Here is a 17,878-nt window from a genome sequence, read left to right on the forward strand (position 1 = left end):
ATCATCTGAGGTTCAATTTTGAGAGATGGCACAGGAATGTTGTGTCTAGATAGGGAACGAAGGTCTACAATAAGCAGTACAATAGTACCCAAAAGACTTCTGTATCCTAATTTCCAACATTTGTGAAATCATTGCTTTATGGCAAGGGAGAATTAATATTGCTGATGGGGGCTGGGGTTGTGGCTCAGCAGTAGAGTACTCGCCTAGCATGTGTGAGGCCCTGGGTTCGATCCGCAGAACCACATAAAAATAGATATTGTGTCCAACTAAAAAATAAATATAAAAAAAAGAATTTAAAAAAATATTGCTGATGGAATTAAAATTGCTAAATTAGTTGCAGTCAAATAAAAAATACATTTTCCTGGGTCATCTAGATGGACCCATTATATTCACAACAATTTATTAATTGCAGAAGAGTAAGGCAGAGATCTGAATCAGAGAAGATTTGAATGGGCTATATTGCTGGATTTGAAGTGGGAAGGTGGGGAAACTTGTAGAAGCCAGAAAATGTAAGGACACAGATTGTGCCTCAGACCTCAAAAAGTAACATGGTGAGACAATGAAGCAGGAAGATAGACCACCCATAGGCAGATAAAATAATGAACTGGGAGAAGGAAAAGAGGGAGTGAGACCATATTGTCCTAGAAGGAGACATCAGGCCTGGAGAACATCCTGTCACTGCCTCTGACGGCTTCAACTACAATAGCTCTTCCTTAGTTACCCCTACCCTACCAAGAACCAAGGACGAAATCTTCTCTAAAGCATTTCCCCTTGTGCCAACAAGCCCTCAGCACCACAACACCCCTTATGTTAATAATGGCTTGAAAACTGCTTTTCCCAGATTTGTTGAAGAAAAATAGAGTTGACTAGTCCCTTTTTGAATCCTATCATACCACCAGTCAACTACAGGGACAGATGGTGCCCATAAAATCCCCTAGATTACCCCCGCCCTCTTGGGGTCTCTCCTTTTGGGGACCTCTGCTATTACTCTAATAAATCCTAATGATTTGCTCCCACCCTTGTGTCCATGGATTTCATTCTTTTGTGTTTTCCCAAGAAAAAGAACACACCCATCTACACTCTGTGTATAATGGCAGTTCTAACACTTGGTTTAAGTCCAGTTAGACTCATTTTTGACTACTTTCCTTCATTACAATAAGATGATAATTCTGATATTGTAAGCCAATGAATTTGTGGTAATTTATTAGATCAGTAATAAGAAACTAAAACAGATTAAGTAACAGAGGCTGTCACATGCTTTTAGTCTTTTAGTCTTAATTTTAATGCAAGAGAAATGGTCAGTTTGCCATCAAAGATCGGTTAGATAAAAGGTGAACCAGTGGGGTAAACAGTTCTGTTGTAAGGCCAGAGCAATAACATAAATAAACAAAAAGTGATAAGTTGCTTAACTGGGAGAGTAGTGAAGTGATAGATAAGAAGGGACAAATTAATTTTAAGGACAATCAAGATTTAAGTGTCCACTGTACATGGGCACAAGGGAAAAGGAAGTATCCATAAGTATCCCTCAATTAGATGAAAAATGCAAGAATGAGCCCTTCGTTTTATACTGGTGAAGGGTGTCTGTGTGTGCGTGTGTTGGGTGTGTGTATGTGTGTGTGTGTGTGTGTTGCAATTTCAGTATATTGAATGAGTTGACTGTGGGACATCCACATGGAGAGCTGGCAATAGACTATATTGCCCAGATTTCAAACTGAACCCTATTCATACAAGTGAAATTAAAAGAGAGCAAAAGTAAGATTATACTGATTAAGAAAACAGCCTCTGGAGCCATGATTTAATACTGATCATCATCCTTTCTCAATATTTAAAAAAAAAAAAAAAGCGGGTAACTATTGGCAAGGTTGTTGTTAAGAATGAAATGTTTGAAAGATGTTTAGCACAGTATTTCTAGGGGCCCAGAAATAATGGGGAACAGTTGTGGGTCAACGAATCTACGAAGTCAAGTCCTAGCTTCTGAGTTCAAATAGTATCTGCCCCAGCTTCGTGATGCGGCTTAAAGTCAGGAGCCATTATGTCACACACTGTTCTGGGCTGTGCCTACCTCGGTGGGTGGAGCAAAGGAGGCGGGAACTTTACGAAATTTGACTGGGTGGTTAAGAAAAACAGAAAGAGGGAAACAGGATAAAGCAAGACAGTCCTAAAAGTAAAAGAGAAGACAGCCAGCAAGGAAAGATCAAGGCCAGAGGAGGGAGGAGGCCAGTGGAAACTGATACACCCCTGGGGACCTCGCTTAGAAAGAAGCCCTCAGAGCCTGGTCGTGGCTGGTGCTAATGTATGTATGTGGCAACAAGCCAGAACCCCTCGTCGGCGCGCTCAGGAGACCTTAACCAGCCACCCCGCAACCAAGCTTTGTGGGTTTGGATCCTCTGAGGGGATCTGGACTGCAGTCGGTCTCTGGGACCAGGCCTGAGTACCGGTCCTCCCAACCTGAGGGTTCTGGCCCCTGCGCGAGACGCCACCGCCCGCGAGGCCGCTGCGCTCGTCCCTGTCCTCGACGTTCTAGCTGGGAACGCGGCGGGTGGGGCCTCGAGACCCAGGGCACTGGCCATTGCCCGTCGAGTGGCGACAGAGGGACGACCGCGAAGCGCTGCTTGGGAAAGCGAGCCCGGAGGGCGGCGGGGGAGGACGGGGCCTAGCAGGCTATGGAGCTGTACCTCAGAGCCTGCTCCAAGGCTGCCAATGTCGCCGCCACCAAGACGGGCTCCAGCAGCCTGGCCGCGGACAGTCAGCAGTGCGGAGACGTGAGTGGCCACAAGCCCGGGGTCTTTGTTCTCTGCTGGGACTCAGGCCTGCTGGGGAGGACCTAGCCACACAGGGCCTGGCCTTAGTGTAACGGTCCAGCCCTGCGCCCCCTTGGCGCGCACCCGCGGAGCTGGAGCAGGGGCCCCGCGAGGCTGGAGGGCTTCACGGGCATCAGGTGCGCGCACCCCTGCAACCCGGAATGAGAGGCCAGGGCTTCCTTAGTGGGAGTAGGAGGAGACTGGCCTGAACCAAAGGGGTTCACCCACCGAAAAGAAGAACAACTAAAGTGTCCAATTGTGCCTGACAGGGTGTACACAAGACCCAGTTTCCAGGGGTGGGAGCCTCTCAGCTACTGGATTTGCCCCTTGGCGTCAAGCTGCCTGTGATTCCAGGAAGTAATACTGTTTTCTTTACTACGAATATAAGTGAAAAGGTAAACTGATTTTTCACTGTCTTTAGTTTTCTTTTCCCTTTCTACTTGCTCTTAAATTCAGAGGCTACAGTATACAAAGTCCATTAAGGGAATTTGCGTTAACATTCACAAGAGAAAACAACTACAACAACAATCAAACATAAATCTATCCAGAGGCATTATTTATAATATATGTAAAGCATTTTCATCCTATATAATTTGGACAGAATCACGAGCCAGAAAGTTTTTATTGAGTTCTGTCTTAATTTATAACTTATGGAAGTTTATTAACAGTTTTAGTAATGTTTTACATATAACAACATAATTAGTTTTTATTTGCTTAAAAATATATTTTGAATGTAAGGTCAAAGGCTGCTATTGTTTATGTGTTATGATTTTAACCAATAGTAATATTGGTTAATAACTAAACTCTCTTTCTAAAACACTTTGTGTGTGTGTGTGTTTTGAGCCCAATGCTGTTTTCACACACAACGTGTAAAAAGATGGCCCTGCTTCTATGAGGAGGTGGTCCCAAGATTTACCCCAATCTGGCCTTTCAGTTAAATCTCCAGAGCCTTGGCTACTTCAAGTACATGTCTTTTATAATCACACATCCATACCGTGCTTTTGTCCTCCAGTCTCCTAGTTTAACAGTTTTTCTTCTCCCTAATCTATGAATCTGAGTCATTCTTCAAGATTCTTTGTGAGCCAGGATAGACCTTGACTAGCTTAACTTTACTTAGAATTCACATGTCCTTGGTTTGACTGATCTCACTCAACACTCAGACTGAATTATAATGTTTACTTCTCTCAAATATTTTCATGTTTCGAGTCCTCAACTCTATCCCTGTCTGAAAACTCCCCAGCTTTTATTGACAAATTCTTGAGATTCAGTATATTCTTATTGAGTGGTTACTTTGATCAATATTCCAAAAAGTTCTGTAAAAAGAATTCTAAGTGAACTCAACCCTTTCACTATGATGTCATCAGAAATCAGTGGAGCCCTTTGATATTTTATACTTGCCGAATATCTTAGTTTGGTTCCTATAGTAAAATACTATAGACTATTTATCTATAAAACAAAAGAAATTTATTTACAAGGTTCTGGAGGTTGGAAATCTGAAATGAAGGTACCAGCATGGTTGGATTCTGTTTAGCACCCTCTGCTTATAACCCTTAAGTGGCAGAAAAAGAGTTGATGAGCTGTCTGTGGTCTCTTACGAGAGCATTAATACCATTCCTGAGGGCTCAACCTTCATGACTTAATTACCTCCCAGGACTCTACCATTTAATAACACATTGGAAGCTAAGACTGCAAAATGTAAATTTGGGGGAACACTTACATTGTGTAACACCTAATAAATATGAGGACATACTTATAAAATTGGGAAATACTTATTTCCCAAAATAAGATTTATTTCTGACAAAAACATAATTACTTTTTGAAGGCTAATCTGTTCTACTTGAATATAGTAAGCTAAGATATAGATAGGAGAAAGAAGTTCTGTATTCTCTTGCACATATAATGACTATAGGTAATGATAGTGTACTCTATATTTTGTCTTAAAATTTTTTGAATGTTTTCACCACAAAGGAATGATGCATATTGAAGATATAAATGTGTTCACTCTGATTTGAAGACTACACAATTTATGCATGCATTAAAATATCACATGGTACCCCATAAATGTATACCATTGTTATGTATTAATTTAAAAAAATAAGCCAACCTCACAAAATTTGTGTCATATCTACACAGATTTATTGCTAAAATTTGCTTGAAATTTATTCAATTATTAGTCATACAATGATATAATTTCTCTTTAGCATAGAAACTTAGCCATGTTTTTTATCTGCTGCTTCTAATATGTTTACTGTATTACCATTTTTTCAATCAATAAATTCATTTGTATATTACTTTTTAAAATTATATTTCAATTACTTATTCCAAAATTATTCATTTGGCCATAATTAGGTACCAGGCCAGCTCCCTGAAGACTGACTTTATGAGATTATTTTTTCTCAGCATTATATATTTGATGAAGTAAATCTTTATTATTTTTATATATAGAAAAACCAGTTATTTCTTTTGACAACAAAGGGTTACCCTGGCTTTAATGAATCATGTATTAAAAGGTAATACCTTTTCATGGCTTAGGTGATCAGGTTTCACCTTGAGAAACATATGCCTGGCACAACTAAAAGTCAACAATTGCCTTGTGCTGTAGTCTCAGGGACCTGGGAGGCTGAAGTAGGAGGATTGCAAGATTGAGGCCAACCTCATCAACTGAGACTCTTTCTCAAAATGAAAGAAGTAAAAATAACAAAGGGCTGGAAAAATGTAACTCAGTGATAGAGTACCCCTGGGTTTAATCCCAGTACCACCCTGGAGGTAGGGGTGAAAGGGGGAAAATTTAAAAGAAAAATAAATAAATAAAGGTCAAAAACATCTAAACAAAATTGAAAACTAAATATCACCATCTAAAAGAGACAGTCCCCTCCTCAACTTATTATTATTGATTGTTTCCTTTACAGGAGAGATGTCTTTCTCATTGAATTAAAAACTTTAATGCTAGCAGATTCTTTTCTATGCTTTTCAGAGAAGCATTTTGTAAACAGGAAATTTGGTTTTCTGATTTGGCCACTTGGAAGGAATTAAAGTTTAGTGTTAAACAGGGGGTCATAAACTTAACAAAGAAGATTTTCAGTAAAAAGGGAGAATTATTATACTATTATGGACCTCCTCTCTACCCTTTTGTGGAAGTCTTTGTAGGGTCCCACCCAGCCAGCCTTCTGAGTACTTATAAAAGTATTGAACAAAGTTATATCTGTAGTCAAATCTGGAGGTCACCAATCAATAGCTGCAGTCATGTGTGGATCATGCACTGTGTTGTATGATAGTGTTCATGGAACTAGATACCTGCAGAAAAGGCACATGCTCCCTGGTTTTCCAGCTCACCCACATATTCCACTTCTTTCACCTGATTCCAGATCTGGCTTTTTTTTTTTTCTTTTGACTCACACTTGTGTTGTTGTAGCCAAACTTAGAATGCAAAAACCCCCCTCATTTCCTATAAATATGTTTTAAAGTTGGCTCTTCAGTGTGTTGAACTATGTAGATCTAGAGTTTGCTTTGAATGTAGAATTTTCTTTCATTAAAGACCCAAAATACAATGACTCTTTAACCCCTAAGTTTTAACATCTGAGTTTTGCTTTTACTGTTTGTTCAAGTTACTTCCATTTAATTACATTGAAAGATTTTCTTTTTCAGATGTTGACATATAATAAATACAATTAATACTATCCTTTTGAATGTAATGCCATGATCTGATAGAGGAATTAAGAAAGGGAGAATCTTAGCATTGCTTTATGCCTTAAAAAATTTCTACACTTTACCTTTTCTTTTCCTCTCCTCCTGTCTTCTCTGGATTAGGGTCAGAGACTGATACAGATCAGTGAGGTTGGGTCCTTAGAATAATTCATGTAATTGAGAAAAAAAAGAGGAGAATAGTGTTTAAACTTGGTTCAAGTAAATCTTTCCATTGGAGTTTCTCCTGTTCAGATTCTTCCACCGTGTTTTATTTCTAGTCATCTCAATAGGTTATTTAAATTTGAAAATGCACCAATTTTACATATGTAATATTTTTGAATCTGTGTTTGCAGCTTTTTCGACCATCCTACGGTTTTAACCTGACAGATCCTTATTGTCAGCTTTTGGAAAACCAGTATAAAAACCTCCATGATCCACATTTAAGAGCCTACTATAAGCGCAAAGATATCCTGAGGAGACTAAGGAAAGGTGGCTACATCACCAGCAATAATAAAGTGGGTTAAACTTACTGTTTGTAAATGAAAAAAAAACTTAAAAATTTCATACATGTGTGCTTCTATACCTTCCTGGAGAGCCAGTGTGATCACCTTTAACTTAGAATACTGTCAGTGTTTGAGCCAAAGGAAATCAGATAACAGGTGTTTCTAAATGAAACTAATTCTTCACCTTTTTTTCTTTGAAATATCACGATTATAAATAAGTAATTTATGATGGTAAAAATATATTATTTGCCTCAGCTGTATTACAGTCTTGTTTATTTGTCTCTAATGGCACTGTACCCTTGTCAGGATTGTGAACCATATATGTTTTAAGTTGATTCTTTTTAGTTACTCATAATATTATTATTCATTTTAACAAATTTCTAAAAGTATGAAATATAATTTTTTTTCTCATTCAGTCCCCCAAACCACCCCTTTCCTTCTTTTCCTTCCTCCCCTATTTCCCTTCACTCTACTGATCTTTCTGCTAGTATAGTTTTTTTCTTATTAGTGTCTTATGGATGTACATGATGGTGAGATTCACTGTGGTGTATTAATATAAAAAATTAGATGAAATAGGACTGTTCACTCTGTTTGAATCCCAATGGAATGTTCTTACTTCAGTTAGACATTTATAATTATAATCTGAATTATAATTAATCAGAATTACTATTTCAATAACTTCAATTAATTGTTAGTAATAAATTCCTTATTATATCGTAGGTCATTTTGGATAGAAATTTTAAAAATATTATTTTATATTCTACAAATTCTTTGTATTCTACTTTATATTCAACAAATATAGAAAGATACTATCAATGAAACTATTACTATTGATACCAAAATGTGATTAAATTTTATGTCACTACTATTTTTCCTCTGCAAAGTGATTATTACTTTTATATATTATAGATTTAAAATATTTATACATTTTTGTTTTTGCTTTTAGATTGTATGTACCTTGAAGGAATTAAATAAATACAGGCAATATCTCACCAGCTTAAAATTAGACTTTGAAAGAAACTATGTAAGGGAACAAGTAAGTTAAATATTTCAACTTGTTTTCTTTAAGCAGTTTAGAAAAAAGTTTTGTTTGTATGTGTGTGTGTTTTTAATAACACTTTGACTTTTAATTGTTGACAAAGTAATTCAGTATTTTTCTGAATAAAAAATTAGAATAGGAATAGACAAAATTTGTAAGTTGGCTATCTTTGACCAAAAATGGGAAAGGAATTAATTCATGCATTAAATCACTAAAGGTGACTGACTTTATCTGGAAATTAAATTTCTGGTCAAATGTGTTACTTCTGCTTGATATGTGGCAAATAGGAAGTATCTTGTGACAGCAAGATTCTTAAACTGTAATCCAAAACCGGTTAAGCAGTAGGAAGAAAACAGTATGAAGAATTTCTATGGTGTCCTACAGATGACTCTAAGAACATGTACACTGTGTGGTTGTACTCACGTCCATGCACCTGCATTTATTCTATCAAAATGTTCTTAAAGGTGCAGTGGAATTCTTGGCCATAGAATGAGCAGTTATAGGCAGTGACTTCCTTCTGATTTTTAACTCTAAGCTATATATGGGGCACATCTGAGTTGGGGGGGGGGAGAACATTCAGGTTTTAGGGTCAAGAAAGTTAATTCAAAATAAGGAAACATGTGTCTTTGTAAATTTATGCTCGAGATTAGAGAGTTGGATTAAAATGAGAAGGACTTCCCTACACTTTTAAGTGTTATGTATCTTTCCCCACTTGCCCTCTACTTCTCCCATGATTTTATTTAATTTCTTTAAAACAGGTATACAAATGAAGGGTTTATCTCTAATTTTCAGAGAAATAAATCTTCATTTTGGTTTGGTTGTCTCTGTGTCTAATAGATTCAAAATAGACTTAAGTGCAATTAAATGATTAATAATTTATGCAATTTAGAAATGCTAATGGCTCTATTTCTGGGAAATATAAGAAATTACATATTTATAATATACATTTCTAAACTAGAAAATGATCGCAAAACAACTACGTAGACTGCAGGAAACCAATCATCTCCCTGAATGTTCTGAAATTGCACACTTCCAGAATTGGTTGTTACATGAGGGCGCTGCACAATCTATTAAGGACCAGGAGAGGTTAATAAGACACAGGTAAGACTGAAATTAATGCGTATTTTTACATATATATTATGAACTCAAATAAATTGAAAAAATACTGGAAAACATTGAAGGCAAGATTTTTTTTTCTTTTAAATAGTAGATACTACTTAACTCCCTTATAGTCCTTAGTGTAGAAAGGAAGAAGGTGGGGAGACAAAGAGATACGGGGATTGGGAACCTTGGTGTCAAGGCTGTGAAAGAAAATTTAAGCTTTACCAGAGAAGATAAACTTAAACCAAGAGGTAAGCCAAACACATGACTGAAGGAAAAACAGGTCCAAAACCCTTTCTATAGAAGGAGAGGAAGGGAAAGTATTTTTAGCACATGTTGAAAACAAGTTTTTATGATCCATTTTTAGGGTCTGACGGCATTGAATTTGAGGCAGTTAATGCAAAGCCCAAAACTTTCTAGTTTAAGATATCTGATACAAAATATGAACATAAGCTATCTTTAAAAAAATTAAAAATCATGTAAATTAATTCAGATATTACTCAGTCATTAACATTCCATTGTCAAATCTGTATTTTTAGGTGAAGGTAGGTGACATTCTTTTTCCTTCACTAGGAGTTGAAAGTTTAGGCTGTATTATCTGAATTTTATTTTTTAATTTTTATTCCACAGATATATTTTGCAATAATACCATAAGATATTTATGTACCAGAGACCCAGACTATAAATGGAAGATTTGTTCAAAGAATTATAAATTACAAGGACTCACTTTGTTTTCAGAAAATTCAATATTTTTTCTGGATTTGAAGTTGCAGCTTCATTTATATCAACATTCTTTCCAGCTTCATATTGCTAAACCTACTGAGTTTTGAATGCTTACTGTGCAAATGCTTTAATTAGTATGATACACATTGTCCCATTGCCTTGGCTATGACAACATATACAAATGGAATAGGAAGACTTTAAAATTGAGTAAAATATTATGAGTCAAGCTGAACTGAAGGTCTATGAACAGGACTAATGGGAAAAAAAATCCTATAGTTCAAAAAATGAAAAGCAAGCAAGGAGATGATTTGGGAATATCAAAACACAAGATACCATAGTGCAGGAAACATCCAATTCACTTCATGATGTTTGCATTCTTTCTCAGGTATCTGGATATGATATGTAGGGAATTAGAACAACTAGAGCGCACAGCAGAAGAGCATCGCCTACTCCAGAGAGATAGAGAAGAGAGGCGTCAGCGGGAACACACAAGAAGAAAACTTAATCTTCGCAGAAAAATTGAAGAAGTGAGACATAATAGATTTAAAATATTGAGAGGAAAAATTGTGTACACTTTTCTCCATTTGTAAATAATGTATGCCATAATGCATGAAATCAGTTCAAGTCATTTCATTTCTAAATAATTTATACCCATTAAACTATCTTCAGAATTATAATGTATAAATTATTACATAAAAAATTAAGGCAGGGACCACACACTATACATATAAATCAACTTCTGCTCCTCTCCTCTTTGGGGACAGGCATCTATGTAGCCCAGGTTAGACTCCTACTCTTAGATTCAAGGTATCCTCCCATCTCAGCCTCCTGAGTCTGGAATTACAGGCATTCTCTACCACACCTAGCTTAACTTCCACAGTGTGAAAGAGTTACTGGACACACTTTCACTTCCCTATATCACTCGGTGTGAAGAGGAAAAAATTTTGAATTTATATTTAGTAAAAAATAATTATGGCCCATTGTGGTGGTACATGCCTGTAATCCCAGGTACTTAGGAATCTGAAGCAGAAGGATTGCAAATCCGAAACCAGCCTGGAAATTTAGCAGGAGACTGAAACATATTTATTCACCAGCCAGCCCAGCACTAGCTGGTGGGAGGAGGAGGCAGGCTGCAAGTCTACACTGTTTGACCTGCTCCAGGGGTTAGAGCACACCTTCTAAAGCATGTCAGTACTTTATTTACAAATGGCTATTGCTATATTTCAAAACTACAGACAAACATCATGAGATCTAAGATCATAAGCAGAAGGGGAAGTGGGTAAAAATGACTGTAGTTGAGTACAAGTTGAAAAATGGTTTACTATTATCTAGGCAAACATTAACATTTTCTGTAGTTAGGGTACACTGCACAAGTACAGGATATAAGAATAGAAGGAACAATTTCATCATTTTGCGTTACCAATATGCTATGCTAAGCAAATGTTGATAGGTACAAAGGCAGGGTTTTCCCATGGGAGAAACATTTCTTACATGACATGGAGTTTGGGGAGAAAATGGAGTCTTTTGGTCATTGCCTATATAGCCTGGCCATAACAGGATACCCTGTCTCAAAATTAAAAAGTAAAAAGGGCTGAGGGTGAAGCTCAGTGGTAGAGTGCTTATGCAAAGCCCTGGGTTCAATCCATAGTACCACAAAAAACAAACCAACCAACATACTACCTGCTTTTTTAAAATAGGAAACAGTGGGGGGCGGGGGCGGAGAAAGCCCATTCCAAAGCCACTGTATGACTTTGCTTATGCTTAATCAGAACAGATGCTTGTTAGGCCCTTGAGTTGTCTAATTTTTTGGGTGGTGGAACAAAATTAAGGTATCCCTGGGAAGGAAACAAACACCAAGTCTAGTAACATTGTGCTCTCTAGGAATGGAAGACAAAAGAGATGTTACTTCTGACAAGGATTGGAGAAGATGTTAAAAGAGAACAGAGGGTAGAAGAACAGCGGCGTAAATATAGAGAAGAGAGTGACAGAAAGGTAGGGTGAACTCTAGTTTGGGGCTGTTTGAAGAGAGGTTTTTTCCAATGTAAAAATCACTGCAAGATGACCATGGACCGGTTGCCCTAGATAATATGCATTATACAAAACTGAAATTTATAAACAATTTTGGGGGGGACTTTGTCTCACTATGTTGCCTAGACTGGCCCCAAATTCCTAGGCTTAGATAATCCTCTTGCCTTAATCTCCTGAGTTACTGAGACTTCAGCTGTGTACCTCCACACCTGGCTATAAACATTTTTACTATATTTTAACTGAAATATTTTTCTATAATGTAAAACATATTGCCCTGTTATTTGATATAATTACCTTTGGCTTTAGCTTTATACCACATGCTGTAGTTATAATTCTTATAAAAATTAAATAACCAATTTAGTTTTTCTGAGAATGAGAAATTCTTGGTAACAGTTTTGATTTTTTTCTCATCAATTAATTTTTTTAAGCTTAGCTGTTTTTAATGTTAATAACATGTAGTATGTTGTGATATATAGTGTAAATTAAAATAAGAAAAGAGATAACATCCATAAACTAATTATAACCTTATTAACTTTTTAGCACACACATAGACACACAGACATACCCATGCATAATGTTTCCATGAATATTTGTTTATTTCAATAAATAATTAAATATATGGTATTATATCTTACAGACTGGTTTGGAGATTGCCTCTTCTTTTAGTGAAATACCACTAGCAACTTTCCATGTCAATAAATATGCAATTTTTACCACTTCCTTTTTTTTTCTCATAGAGACTATCATTCTTTTCTGAGAGCAATAGAATGCTACATTTTTTACTTTTTGACTGATATCAATTCTATTCAAGGAATCCTGGTCACTCCAACTTTCTTTTGCTTAGCATTAGCATGACATTACATTTTTATTTTTTTCTTTTTATTATTATTATTATTTTTTTTTTTTACTTTTAAAACTCTGTTAATTCACCAGGCTGGGCATGGTGGCACATGCCTGTAATCTCAGCGGCTCAGGAGGCTGAGGCAGGAAGATCATGACATGAAAGCCAGTCTCAGCAAAAGTGAAGCCCTAAGCAACTCAGTGAGACCCTGTCTCTATAAAATGCAAAATAGGGCTGGAGATGTGATTTAGTGGTCGATTGTGCCTTAGTTCAATACCCAGTAACCCCCGCCCCCCCCAAAAAAATCCTCTATTGGCTCATTTTCTGTGTTCCTTGTTTGGACATACTTCTCATATAGAAGGATTTGACTATTTTATTCAATCTGAAAGTCTCTGCCTTTAAGTTGTTTAATGCATTTATATTTGATATTATGATTAATATGTTTAATTTTATACCTATAATCTCAGTATTTGTTTTCTGTTTGTCTTTTTTCTTTATTGACTTATTCCACATTTTCTGCCTTGTTCTGTGAATTTTTAAATTTTAATTATTTTTAAAATTAATTTTATTGGAATTTTATTTTTTCTCTGTTATGTAATTTGGTGCTTTGTGGCTTAGTTGCTCTAGGAATCATGGTATGCATCTTTTATTTATTAGTGTACACCTTATAGTGCTATTACTCTACATACTATAAGAATGTTACAATAATATACTTTATTTTCTATTTTCCTTTCGTCGTTATCTGTTTCAGTCATTCATTTTACATATATATACATATAAAATATATATATATATATATATAATATGCATATATATTATTTTTAGAATCTGAGCCATATGTATATATATATAAATCTCATAATACATTGACATATGTATAAACAGTAATTTATATACTAATATCATTTAAATGGTAAATCTTATATATTTAGCCATGTGCTTACCAGTTTCAGTGTTCCTCATTCTTTTTTGTATATCTATATTTTCTTCTGGTATCTTAACTTTCTTCTTTCTGAAGGGTTTTCTTCAATACTTCTCCTAGTCAATTAATTTGTATGTCAGAAAAACTATGTTACATTTATGTTGAAAGATTTTCTTTGAATATATGTTAGTTCATATTTCAATTAATATCAGATAGATATAGAGTTCCCCATTGACCTTTTGTTTTATTTTAGACCTTAAAATATATTTTCTGCTCTATTTTCTACAGCTGTTCTTAACTTTGTTTCTCTCTATGTAACATAACTTTTTTACCCCTGGCAACTTTTAAGATTTTCTTTTCATAACTAGTTTTGAAAAATTAGTTTATTATATGCCTGATGACATTTTAGTTGTTTTCTGTAAAATTGGTTATTTGGGCTTCCTGAGCCTGCAAATTTATGATTTTTATCAACTTTGGAACACTTTAGGTCATTATTGTTAAATATTTATTTTATATGGTCTTTTCTCTTTGCAGGTATTAAACTTCTTGAAGCTATCTCACATGTCTCTGAAACTTTCTTTTTTTTTCCATATGATTACTTTTGAATAGTTATTCTTGCTGATTTCATGTCAGTTTCTTTTGTGATATCTATATTGTCATTAATGTATCCTTTCCATTACTTAGCTCATATATCATAATTTTATCTTGGCTTATATTATATCTGCTATGTCTCCTATTTTACTGGTAAACATACAGGATGCAGTTATGTTTACTATATTAATGCTCTTTCTTTAATTTTAACATTTGTGTCTTTTATGAGTTGATGTTAGTGCATTGATTTGTTTTTTCTATGGATTATGTTACCCTGCTTTCTTATATACCTTTCATTCTTTGACTGAATGCCAATTATTGGGAATTTTACTTTGTGTACAGGATATTTTTCCACAGGTATATATATTCCTTAGCATTTTTCTTATATATATGTATTTTATTTGGAAAGTTTGATTATTCATATATTTTTTAAAATAAATTTTTAGACAAAGCCAGAGCTACATTTGATCTAGGATGAGTTAGTTCTTATTACTGAGGTAAGACTCATTTTAGTACTCTTCCCAATGTGATTTGAAGTCTTTTTCAGTGCAACCAGTAAAAATAGATATAATTTTGATCTTAAGGTTGATGCAATTAATACTCCTTAGAATGCAATTTCATTCTTTAGAGTAGTCCTTTATGCAATCTTAGTTTCATTATGCATGTGTTCTGATCCATTTTCTTGCTGAATATAAAACTCTCTGAGGATCTCTGGGTTTCTTTCTCATAAGTTATCTTCTTTCTGCTACATTCATGGCCTATACTAGCACAGAAATTCACAAAAAGAAGTCACATTTCATGTATTATGTTATGTTTGCCTGTGGTAGACCGAGGTGACATTTGCTTAGGCCTCCAGGAATCTTCTAATTAAAAATTATTTAATTAGAAAAATTATTTAAGTTTACCAGGATAAGAATAACAGACCCTATCTGAAGAGAAATTGTACTAGTTCCCCAAAAGTGTGCAATGAGTTCAATTGTATCTGAATGTTAAAAAATGTTCTTCATACTTGACCACAGATAGATGTGTACCCCTTATTGCCCTCCCACTTTTGTGCTTAGTGTGAACTTACAAGTCACAAAACAGATTGCTCATTCCCAATACACTGTCATATTTTAAATAGTATTTTTGTATTTATAAATGGCAAATTGATGTTAACCAAGTTGATGTTATTTTTGAAATGTTTTAGAAACAAGTCCTGCTAGAGAAAAAAATGGCTTATCATTTACAAAAAATGCACGATACCGGCTTTAAAGAAGATACAGGGAAAAGTACGTTAGAAAACAGTGGACAAGATGGAGCCATTTATGAATGTGAGGACATTAAAAGGCAATGTAGCTAAGTAGGACATAATTATCTATGTAAAAATCCTTTTGTAGTATTTTGTGTGCTTACACTTGGTTCAAGAGTCTAACCTAATAATTTTCATATTACGGTTTAAGTTGAATGATGGATATTTATGCTTAAAAAATATAGCAAACTGAAACAATGTTATGAAGGAGACTCAAGAGACGAGTTTTCCTCTACTGTAGTTCCTATACTACTGAAACTATAGAATTGGGTATGTGATAATTGCTATTGTGATAATTGTGTGTGTGATAATTGCTGGTTACCAACCAGTGAAAATATACAGCACCAGGAAATAAAAAGGGGAAGATAAGAAAGAATGTAGGATGTACACAAGCAAGAACTTAAAAAATGAAGTGTAAAGAAGAAATACAGAATATAGAGCAGTGACATCGCTATGCCCAATCCATACCAGATTTGTTTTTATTTGTAACATTATAAAACTATAGTGAATTCCATCCCTCATTTGCTGGCTCAAATGTAAAAGAGTATATGGGTTTTAACTATCTATGACTACGTAATAATATTACATAGGAAAGAACATGATGTCAATCCTGTTTCTTTCTTATCCTATTTCTCTGTTAGAATCTCCTTGTAATTTTCCAGCAGATTGACTGACTAGTTTCAGCTGGCTTTTTTTTTTTAATTGACTACAAATCTATTGTGTGCACTGTTCCCCAATTGCATTTAAAACTCTGTTCTGATGTTTTCTTCTCCTGCCCCAAAAGCTGTTGCCTATTAAAAGTAGCTCAGACTGCTTAAGCAAGCATTCATTGCTAAAAGGAATCCATTCCAAATTTTAAATTTTTATTTTTATTCCACACTATACACTTTTGAAGATGATATCTATGATTTAGGGATAAGATGAACAGGCTCTGGAGCAAGACTGCCAAGGTCCAACTCTTTTTATGGCCTTGTAAATGGCTTGAGCAAATTACTTAAGCTCTCAGAAACAGTTTAACCATCTAAAAACAAAGATAATAACTCAAATAATTTCTATAAAGAACCCCCACATTCTGGCACATAGTAAGCAACATTTTTTGTTGTTGTTTTCATTTCTGTCAAATAAGACTACTGACATTCCTAAAATACAGGTTACATTTCCTGCTTCTCTGCCTCTTTACCCAGTTTTCTCAGTTTAGAATGATCTTCTCACTCTATCAAAATCCTACAATACTTTAAACCTTATTTTAAGCCTTCATTAAGTCTTACTTGATAACCCAATGGTAAGATACTTCTCTTTTGAATCCCTTCAATAGTTTGTAACATTCAAAATGCACTTATTATAGACTTTCCACTGCCTTAATCACTTCCAATAGTAACTCCCACCTTTTTGTGTCACAGAGCTTCAAGAAAAATATATATGCAAGCCAGACATCATGGCACAAACCTGTAATCCCAGCAACTCAGGAGGCAGAAGTATTACAAGCTCAAGACCAGCTTTAGTAACTTTGCAAGGCCTAAGCAACTTAGTGAGACACTGTCTCAAAATAAAAAATGAAAAGCACTAGGGACGTAGCTCAGTTGTATACCTGGGTTCATCCCCTGGTCCCAAAAAGAAATTATATATTAAATGTATATTTGACAAATGGGTTGATTCAATCTGTTTAATTCTTTCAGGCAATGATAGCAATCTCATGCTTCAGATAAGAAATCACTTTAGTAACTCTATATACCCCAACATATTTGTCAACAATCTCATTTACTAGGAAAAGAATATCAAGTGTTACCTTAAATACTTATTACTTCACATCTTTTTCTATGAACTGGTAGTACATTATGAATTTATAATAATATGACAGAAGAACAATAATATGTATTTCACAAATAAAATTGTTTTATACCACTATAGTAATGTAATTTCCCACCAAGTTGGAACTTTCAGAGGATGGAAAGGAAGGGAGTATTAGAAAATTCTTCTCCAATGGTCAGTGAGGAAACAGATCACTCTCACATTTTACATCTCTCTCTATATATATATATACACACACACACACACACACATTTGTGCATTGTATAAAATATATATTCTATACTGCATTATAATATACATTTACATTTGCTTGTGCCAAGCTATAATGCAAATCCAACAATTACAGTAATCACTGTAGGCTGGTAGATCTTCAGCCCAGTCATTATTATGGTATGCATTCTCATGGTAGAGAAAATTATATGTTCCAATAGACTGCAGTATGGATTTTCCTTTGTGACAGAAAAAAAATTCTGTTTCTGAAAGCATGTCCCATTTCATCTCTCTCTCCATCTTCTCCCATATCACCCCACAATCCTGCATATGGA

At 35.1% G+C, this 17,878-nt stretch overlaps 1 protein-coding gene across 1 annotated transcript in view; it reads left to right on the forward strand.

The window, feature by feature from the left end:
* The first annotated feature begins 2,663 nt into the window (after positions 1–2,663).
* The window catches only part of Fsip2 (fibrous sheath interacting protein 2), a 77,944-nt gene continuing 62,729 nt past the window's right edge, over positions 2,664–17,878 (forward strand). Inside the window, exons 1-8 of the mRNA XM_046447146.1 lie at positions 2,664–2,762; positions 3,071–3,196; positions 6,839–7,000; positions 7,935–8,024; positions 8,986–9,128; positions 10,237–10,378; positions 11,733–11,843; positions 15,423–15,546. Of these exons, the coding sequence (XP_046303102.1) occupies positions 2,664–2,762; positions 3,071–3,196; positions 6,839–7,000; positions 7,935–8,024; positions 8,986–9,128; positions 10,237–10,378; positions 11,733–11,843; positions 15,423–15,546 (997 nt within the window). The remainder of the gene's footprint in view (positions 2,763–3,070; positions 3,197–6,838; positions 7,001–7,934; positions 8,025–8,985; positions 9,129–10,236; positions 10,379–11,732; positions 11,844–15,422; positions 15,547–17,878) is intronic.

This window comes from Marmota monax, unplaced genomic scaffold (assembly GCF_021218885.2).
Source record: "Marmota monax isolate L192 unplaced genomic scaffold, Marmota_monax_Labrador192_F-V1.1 WCK01_AAM20220418_F8-fsc00007, whole genome shotgun sequence".
NCBI lineage: Eukaryota > Metazoa > Chordata > Mammalia > Rodentia > Sciuridae > Marmota > Marmota monax.